This window comes from Clytia hemisphaerica, unplaced genomic scaffold, assembly GCF_902728285.1.
Source record: "Clytia hemisphaerica strain Z4C2 unplaced genomic scaffold, Clytia hemisphaerica genome assembly, whole genome shotgun sequence".
Classification (NCBI taxonomy): domain Eukaryota; kingdom Metazoa; phylum Cnidaria; class Hydrozoa; order Leptothecata; family Clytiidae; genus Clytia; species Clytia hemisphaerica.
The window spans coordinates 1-9,934 of NW_027103830.1; the positions used below are offsets into that span (position 1 = coordinate 1).

The 9,934-nt window shown below is 34.9% G+C and overlaps 1 protein-coding gene across 1 annotated transcript; it reads right to left on the reverse strand.

Annotated features, from left to right (window-relative positions):
* Positions 1 to 828: 828 nt before the first annotated feature.
* On the reverse strand, positions 829 to 8,763 carry LOC136806855 (transmembrane 9 superfamily member 2-like; the record flags this gene model as incomplete). Its single annotated transcript, XM_067063425.1, is given in 14 exon segments — positions 829 to 1,927; positions 2,296 to 2,467; positions 3,023 to 3,134; positions 5,120 to 5,217; positions 5,461 to 5,514; positions 5,630 to 5,687; positions 5,844 to 5,945; positions 6,120 to 6,177; positions 6,621 to 6,678; positions 6,842 to 6,903; positions 7,310 to 7,442; positions 7,865 to 7,976; positions 8,411 to 8,493; positions 8,628 to 8,763. Coding segments are annotated over 14 exon segments (1,306 nt in total), but the record flags the coding sequence as incomplete, so codon positions are not given.
* Between the last annotated feature and the right edge of the window lie 1,171 nt (positions 8,764 to 9,934).

Here is a 9,934-nt window from a genome sequence, read left to right on the forward strand (position 1 = left end):
GCATTCATTTTTTTTAGTGCCATCTAGAAGACCGCCTGAGTAAATGAAATGAAATAGATTAAAACTATTTATTCATTGTAATAAAAAATCATTCGAGAAAAGCGAGTAGGGACGAACGAAGGAACGAGCAAGTTAATAGACCTCCAAAAATCAAGTTCAGATACGACGCCAGAGGATAGCCAGTTTTGTATTTCTATGACATAAGCTTTTGGTCGATTAATCCCATTGGAAAATTAGCAGTAGACCCGCCGACCCTGTAGGTCCCCACTTAAGCTACGGGTCGAATGACAAATGGAAAACCGTGGATCAAATTGAAACAAATGATAAGTCTTTAGTTTTTTTAAAGGTATGTTTATCCAACATATACAATCGAAAATAAACAAATAGAAAAATTGTTTACCACTACTTCGAGAAAATAACGGAAACTACAACAACAATGTGTTTTGTAAGAAGCATGAAAAATTTTTAAAACAAGTGCCTAAATATATATCTGGTCTTGATGTGGCTTGTAATCACTAACTTTTTGAGAATCACGCCCTTTCATATTTTTATTGAGGCCTCTATACATCTAACAACTTTTAACAGGCGGTCAGCTTTTACGGAGACTGGTAACAAAAATACAAGGAAATTTCTTCTCGACGGAGATATCGTGTAGGAGCGCTCTTGTAAAAAAATGTAAGATTTATTTGCTTTGAAGTAATGAAAGAAACGTTAATTAAAACGTTAAAAACGTTAATTTGCGAGTGCTACACGTAGAAAAGAAACCTCAAAACCAGGAACAAACCAATGGGATACTTCAAAAACGGATTAAATTAAAACGAAGTAAAATGTACAATGCTCTTCAATGAATTGTATTTCAAACAATTTCTTAGTAAACACTCAAATTTAATCCGTTTATGAAAGAACATGAACATATAAACGTCCATCTTCTATTGTGTCTTTGAAGCGAGCTTTATTGCCGCCTATATTTCAAATTTGGTATGAAAAAAATCCGACAATATCCCGTCACAATTTTACTTCTTTGAATTACTTAGGTAAAAGGAACATTATTCGTAATTCACAAAAGAATTATTCTCAATTTTTTTCATAAGCTTGCAATGTATTTTATCAACATTTTTCAACGCTGAAACGCAGAATTCCAACTGCGTATATTTTTGAATAAAGCTGACGATGATTTCACCTTATCTTTGTTATGATATAGATAAAAGGCTTGAGAAGAGTAGAACAACAGAGACTTTGTCGAAGTTTTGACGTTGTTTGCAAGGTATTCCCAAGAGGTATACCATCAGAATTTACTGTTTCATTTTATGTTTTTTAACGAGGCGGCAACGAAACTAGCAGTACTTTCTACAAAAACATAAAGGAGATGGATGTCTTCGTTTAGATGCACGGAAAACACTTGAAAAATTCTAATTAAAAAAAACTTCCATTTAAATTTAACCTTTGACAAATAATAATTAGATCAAACGACCTTCCAAACATTTTATTATAAAATACCGATTCGAAAAGTCAATTCAATGTACTTGTCTTCAAAAAAGCGACGTAAATCTTGTGCATGAATATCTTCATCCAAAGGGTGTACCCATACCAGAATCCATTAATGGCTTGTCCAGAAAAAGGCAAGTTTTCCAGCCATAGGTACTTTACTTACGTACATTCGCATAGGACCATCGTCAAATCATTCCAACGTTCTGCACTTTACAAAAATATTGATCACCGACGAGATGACTCTCAAAAAATTCCATCTTCCATCAAATAAATAAATTATCAAAAACATTTCATCTACCTTTAATGCGTTATTGGATTTTACTATTGATTTTTTTCGAAATTTTCAATTTGATGATGAGTATGATGATAAATTAGTCGACTTTGACAGCACCATAGATTTTGTACACAAAGTAGAAGCATGCTAAGAATCCAATGGTACCTAAAAAGGAGAGACAGAAGACGCTGAGTATGGAAAAATTCGTTCTTAATATGTTCTAATTAAAATGAATGTAAGATTACTGCTCTAATAGCGGGTGGATGGGATTCTAAAGCCACTAGAATGGGGGAATAATGGCTAAAATCAGGCCCATCCGAGCAAAACAACAATTTTTTCTTTTGAAACTAGATTTTCAAAATCGATAAACAGGTATTGAAAACTTTATAACAATAACAAGCAGGGGTGGGGGGCCTTTTCAGATATTTACACACGACACTTTCACCAACTCACAGACACCTGCGTGCAAAGAGTCATGGTTGTGGAAATGAAATATTCTCGAATGTCACGGATAGAATTGACAACCAACTTACCAGTGAGAAGAGAGAACAAGATGACCATGATTGAAGTGTATCCAAAGTAAAGGAAGGTGCTGGTGTGTCCAACTATTTGCAACTTGGTAACGAAGTAGTGAATGGAGTATAAGAACAAGTAGACACCAGTGAAACCACTGGTCAAGAAAGATCTCCACCACCAATGGTAGTCCTACGACATAAGAAAAAGATAGAGATTAAAGCACTGTTTAATTGTTAACTTTAAAGCGTTGAACTGAGAGATTTAAACTTTTGCATTTCTTTTACTTCACCGAGACCCCTAAATCCGTCTAAGGGGGGCCAAAACCACTTTTTCTAAAGTAAATTGTTTCCCCTAAAGATAGATATATGCACTGTTTACTCAATTACATTTGCACAAACTTATTTTGTGGAAGATACATAATCAGCCTTTCTAATTCAGATGTATTTGCGTCGGCAAAAAATTCTGGGTTCTATAGGTACTACGTTCTATAGTACAGTAAGCACTTTTACGTCAGCAATAGCCAAATTTACGTCGGCATTCGCGTCAGCAATAGCCGAATGCCGACGCGAATTAGAATGGCTGCATAATACGGAGACCAGGAGAATAAACCCCCCTTATAAGAAAAAAGGTGCAGGGTAAATGTCAGCTGGGGAACGAATTCTTCATAGGTATCCCCAAAATATGGAATTAATATTCTTTTGACAGACTGAGGAAATTTCCCTCCAGAACCGTACAGGACCATACCTCAGCACAGAGATGGAAATAACAAAGCAAGATGGTCGTCTCTGAGCACGTGATTAATAAGATGATGTAAACGACAAACAAGAAGCCAAACATGTAATAAATTTGATGTGACCTGAAACGAAAGAAGACAAGTATGAGTACATTTCCCGGGGATCATCAAGGGAAAACTGAACAATATGTTTCTTATAGAAAACAATAAAAAGGTATTTCTAGACCGAAAGTATGATAAACATATGAGTGATACACTTAAACAAAATCTCTGATTGACTTTCAATTTCTGAGTGGATTATTTTTTACGAGTTTCGAGAGTTTTTCCGAAAATTTGCGAAACTTAATGCTCGCGCTAAAGCCAGTATTTTTGCCAAAAACCTAAGGAGAAAAGAGGGCGATTCGCAAAAATTGAACTATTTTAGAGAAAAAACAAGCTAGATGCTGAATGGACCTACCTGATGATGAAAGTTAGATAGCAATGCGAGAAGAAAAATGAAAAAATCAATCAGAAAGTATAGCGTTTAGCGAAAATGCATAACGCAATAAATTCATCATTGATTGTTGATGGGGGGAGAGGGAAGGGTTGTAGGGAAAAAATAAATAGAAAGTTCTGGTCCAAAATCAGTTTTATTGACAATTGAATCATGCTTGATGGTGAGCATTGTTATCAGTAATGTTTTTGTGTGAAAAACATAGAAATATAAGGAAAAATAAAAATCTGCAAAAACGGCGATTTCCTGCATTTTCAACCGGAAAATTTTTTCTCAAAAATCGAACTCGGCCATGTTTTGAGCATTGCGAATACGCATCTTTCTGCAAAAAATCAGAAAAAACTAAGAATGCAAATTCAAGAAAATGTCAAAAAACCGGTTTTTCCAGCATATTTCCGGTATTTTCGGCCAAAAATTCTTTTTGTTTTGAAAATCGGGCTCCGTCACTTTTTAGGTATTGTCATTTTGTATCAGTGTGCAAAATTTCATGCAAAAATATAAAGTACAGCTCGAGAAATTCAAGAAATACTGTTTTTCCGGCAAAAATAGGTTGTTCCGGCGATTTTTAAATAGTTCCGGCTTCAAAAATCAATTTTAATGAAAATTGAAACATGCTTAATGATGGGCATTGCTATTAATAATGTTTTTGAATGAAAAAACAACCAATTAGAAGAAAACGAATCCTGAAAACTAGAAAAACGGCGATTTCCGGCATAAAAATTTTTTCTCAAAAATCAACTCGGCCCTGTTTTGAGCATGCGAATACGCATCTTCTGAAAAAACAGAAAAACTAGAATGAAAATTCAAGAAAATGTAAAAACGGTTTTTCCAGCATATTTCGGATTTTCGGCAAAATTATTTGTTTTGAAAATCGGGCTCCGTCACATTTTAGGTATTGTCATTTTGCATCAATGTGCAAATTTCATGCAAAAACATAAAGTACAGCTTCGAGAAATTCAAGAAATACTGTTTTCCGGCAAAATAGTTGTTCCTGCGATTTTTAAATAGTTCCGGTTCAAAAATCAATTTAATAAAATTGAACATGCTTAATGATGGGCATGCTATTATATGTTTTTGAATGAAAAACAACCAATTATAAGGAAAAAGTCCAATGGAAATCTAGAAAAACGGCGATTTCCGGCATAAAAAATTTTCTCAAAAATCGGACTCGGCCATGTTTTGGGCATTGTTAATGCGCATCTTTGAGCAAAAAATCTGAAAAAAACTAATGATAAAATCTCGAGAAAATGCCAAAAAAAAACGTTTTTCCGGCATATTTCCAGCAATTTCGGCCGGAAATTTTTTTTTTCGAAAATCGGGCTCTGTCACTTTTTAGGAATCATCATTTTGCATCATTGTGCCAAAAAACAGAAAAAAGTAATGAGCCAATCCCGAGAAAAGCCGGTAACAGACGAACGAACGAACGAACGAACGAACGAACGAACGAACGAACGAACGAACGAACGAACGAACGAACGGAAGAACATGGGTTAATTTAAAGGACCTCCACCGGGTTAGGTCCAAAAAACGGTCTCGTGAAAATATCTGCTCGCAAAAATTTATCCATTTCAGGTACTGTATGGTAAAGAGATTGATTTTATCTCAAGGTACTTACCAAATGGAGTTTAAGATGAAGAAAAGTTGAATGAAAATGCAGCCGAATGGCAAAACTCCTCCCATTAATATGCATGGCAATGGTTTTGTGTAGATGCTCTGAAATTGAAAGCAGTTAAAATTCGTCAATAAATCGAAGATACATTTGTTTTCGCATGAAAATTGTCAGAATCGTTACATTTTTACAAAAAATTAAAAAAACAGGTGAAAGTTTCCAACCATACAATTTCCAGTGAATTCGTATGTTCTCAACGAAATTTGACAAGTGTAAGCAAGGGCATTAGGGTGGCAGCTGTCTAACGTGGAAGATGTAAAGAACTTTGTGAAAGCCTATATGTTTACCTGTTCTGGAATTTGTCTTGGAATTTGGTTGGTCCTGACAGGTAATTCAATTGGCTGAAATATATAAAAATAGAGGTCATTAAACAAACGATATTTAGTGCTTCCAAAAGCTAAATAACATATTTAAAAACGTTAAGAATAGAAATGACAATGGGTGCTATCTACTTACAGGCTTTTTGAAACCTAGGTAAGCTCCCACAAACGTCAATGGAACTGAAATACCAAACCTGAAAAAAAGAAGTGCATTTATAGGCTGGGTTCAAACTAGGAAAAGCTTGTAATCTAAGTGTAAGCAAACGGATATTAAGTTATCCAAAAACAAAATCTTTCAAACGGTCTTTACAAGCTTCTTGGATTTGGAAAGAAATAATATTTGTTCTCACCATAAAGCGAGGAGTGCAACGAGAGTACTGAATGGGATGGCAGCAGATGACGCCTTCGCCCAGAGTGCCAAGTTAAGGATGAAGAAAGATCCAAAGATCAATCTAAAGAAAATGATAGTCAATTATAGATAATTAATCACACGTCTTTATCAACTGTAATTATACTCATTATCATAAACACTGAAACGATTGTTCGAAATGGTCAGCAACCACAAATATGTCAATTTTAGAGATATTGAATTATGTCCCTTCAACTACTTTGATAATCAGACTTACCCAGGGAAAAGGAAAGCAGTGAGCATAACATTGGTCTTCCATCTTTCACCACCGAGAGCTAAAAGTCATAATGAAAACGTGCAAACAGAACGTGAAGTTGAGGTTTAAACAGAAAGCAGAACTTTCGCGAGCAGACACATGCAAATTAAGACATGATAAAATAACTTAGTGGGACAAAAACTTCAACAGTTTGTCAATACTTTTGAGTCCAAGCTTCAACAGGTTAAAAAGTCCCATAAATCTTACATTTTATTTGCAGTTAGAAGTTTTACAAATTTTCTATATTGAAAAGAGTTTTTCGCGTGCATTATCTTTCGCAAATGGCCCTTTCAAGAATTTTCAAAGACATTTACATTCGCGAAACGGGCTAACATTCGTATAAATCACGAAGGTTTCTGCTCTGCTTCTGAAATATCTGAAAATGTTGAAAGCTAAAGTAATGTAATTCCGATAATAAAGCTACAAAGGGCGAATTGGACAAAATAGGGCATCGTTACTCACTTTTGTAGATTCTTGCAGAGAAATAGCCACCAACTGCTGACAAACATACAAACAAAACCTAAAAGAATACAGTACAAATTGATAACAGAAAAGTGTTTGACTTGTAAAAGGTAGCTCTCCTGTTAAAAATAAGAGACTTTCCATAAGATATACGATGAGCATAATCTGACAAAAAACAACCCATCTATTTTAGGATTTGAGAAGAACAACAGGGAACTTACGAGAACGCATGTCATCAGTGCACCACGGTTTGCAGGTGACAAGAATCCCAAGCAAGCAAACCCTAAAATAAAGGGAAATAACAATGGTTGAATTATTCAGCATAAATATATACAAACACATTATGCATGATTAGCAACATCATAAAAAAAACGAATTTCCCTAGTTTTTTAAAGTTTTTTGTCATTAAAAGATTCCAACATCATAAAGGCTGGTTCTTCGGATCATCGAGTTTCAAGCCGAAGGCTAGATGAGAATCTTTAATCCTTCCCAATCAAGAAAAAGTGAAGCTTTTAAATTTTTACAGCAAGAGATTTCTTTGCTTTTTTGGTTTTAACATTTTCTAAATACTGGCAGCTACTTTTTTCTACCGGGTGAAAGTTGTGCACTATCTATCAATACCTTGAGAGTAATACATCACAAAATTGAATTTATGTAAGAAATAACCAAACTTTAGTACTATGTCTTACCGAGAGTAATGGACACCATGACACCAATTTGAGTACCAACGCCCACACAAACGGAGAGAAACATACCAGCACGAGGTGCACGGAATACATCACCGTGCAATAACTTCCAACCAAACTCCTCTTGTACATCATCCTGAATGAAAATAAAGATACTCTTACATGTTTTCTTTTTGCAAGTCACTTGTATTAAGTATACAGTATTACTGTTATATTGAGAGCAATTACTCTTCAAATAGGCTGAGAGCAAATACTTGGAAAAGAAACATGATAGTTAATTAGAATAAGTAAATGAGGACTACTTTCCTCTCTAGCAAAAAACAGGTTTCAAAAACCGAGCAGATTCAGTTTACAAACAGACCCGATTCATAAAAGTCTCACTTCATAAAAGCACCCAAAAGTGGTAACTTTCGCCTGTCAATGACGTATGGAATCATCACATTACTACGTTAATTCGATACTACACGAACTCATAATTCACGTTAACAGCAAAATGCTTTTCAACTTCAACTCACAAATTTGTATGTGGTTTCTACACGTCAAAGTGCCTGAACTTACGCCCGAATCAATGAGTTGATTATATCTCGAGATATCACGATGGAGGGTACGTAACAAGATCATACCAATCATACCCGACAAAAACAGAACAATGACCAAGGAATTGGTGATGCTGCAAAGAAGACAAATAAAAAACCATTGTTAACTTCAGAACGAACTCTGAAGTATTAATACCAAGGAATATATTGGACTCGAAAGTTTACATGAATATAAAACAGGGGGTTGATAAGGTAGTGAAGTACAAATTGTGATCTATGATTAACATTCAAGTGATCTACCTTATTGGAACTAATTTTCGCGGGAACTAATAATTACGGCCGAAAAAAAAATCGGAAAAATTGCATTTTGCGGGTTTTAAATTTCGTAGTTTTGCCCCTTTTTTGGACAAAGCTCTTTTCTTTTCCTATATATTTTTCAAAATTTTTGATGAAATTGGAAGAAATTATATTTTGCAAGTTCAAATTTTTGGGGTTTTGCCGCAAAGCGCAAAAAAATAGTTCTAAAAAGGTATTTACACATCTACACATTAAAATGGCCTTTGTCTACCTGAACCAGTGGATCCTTGTGTGTGGCATGGAATCCAAAATGTAATCCCATCTTGATGCCCATTTGATGTTTTCACTGCTTTCCTAAACGATTTGAAAGAAAGGAGGGTGTTGATTAAGACTCATATTGTCCATTTCAGTCAACAGGACATCTCATTAAACAAAGGATTTTCAGAAACCTAACTTTTGTTAAAGACACAAAATCTGTGATAAAATACCTCAAATTGAATGTCATAAGTGTAGGTGACATCAAGTTTGCCGGTCAATTTAGACGGAATACCAATGGCGGGTAGCGAATTGCCGTTGGAGTTGACACAAGCTGGCTTTTTATCGGCTCCTGTGACGTGTGCAATACTAAAATGAAAAGTGAGTCATTGGTGATTAACACCCAACACATATAGGATAGATTGACTTGCACATAATGTATCCTTTGAATTTTTATTGAGCTCTAAAACCGTAAGTGTTTTCAATATTTTCTTATCTCGTATTTTTAATTTGTATAATTTGGTTATATAAGCTAGAATACAAACTTAACCCTTTATTTTGAGGAATTAAAGGTCTGAAGATCAATATTATTCCCTAGATGTACTTTATAAACATATCATAAAAGTGTACCAATTCGATATTAGGGAAATAAAATAGTAAATCTTGTAAGTTTTTTTTTAACTTGAGCCGAAAATTGGAGTTGCTATTAAAATAAACCAGCTGCGCTGGAAGCTCCGGCTTAAGAGATTAAAAGATGTGAAAGATGAGCTTGTTGAGTTAGTTGTGTTAGAACGTTGCCCCCACAAACTGCTAATCAGAACAGATCAGAAAGCAAAGTAATAATTCTATATTGCAGAGCGAGTATGAGAAATAATCTTAACGAATAAATAAACCAGCTGGAAGTTTAGCTCTTCTAAGTGATTACACATGCACTTTCCTGCCTAAAGAATCAACCCCACCCATCCCCCGCCCACTCATCCTCGACTAAAAAGTTCAACATTGGAGCTAAATGAGATAAACATTTAGAAGTCAATATTTCCAAGTTCTTGATTTGATTGTCCAGATAATTTCGGGGAGAAAAATAGCCTAAATTAGAGGCCACGGGCTTTTAGCTAAGCATTATTTTTTCTGTTGGGATAATACTTGGGGGAGAGTAGGATAAACCAAATAAAAGGACAATAGTGTGTATTATAAAATAGTGGTATCTTTGGAAAAAACGTTTCGGGTTTGAAAAATTTTCAAAAGGAACGGTCGCCCCAGCCAATGAAATTACGACAAAGTCCAAAAAATATCATTTTCGTTATAACACTGCAACTTTCTCCGATCTTGTTCAAACTTTACACAGGAATTGTTTTAGTATCCTTTATTGAATTTCATAGTGATATGTTTGTAAAATATCTGTGTCGGGTTTGAAAAATCAAAAGGAACGGTCGCCAGTCGATGAAATTACCGTCAACTGCTCAACTTGGGACTCTTAGCAACATGGAGGGCCAGGCCATTCCACCAACATTTCACCGAACCTCAAAAGTCATTAGATTTG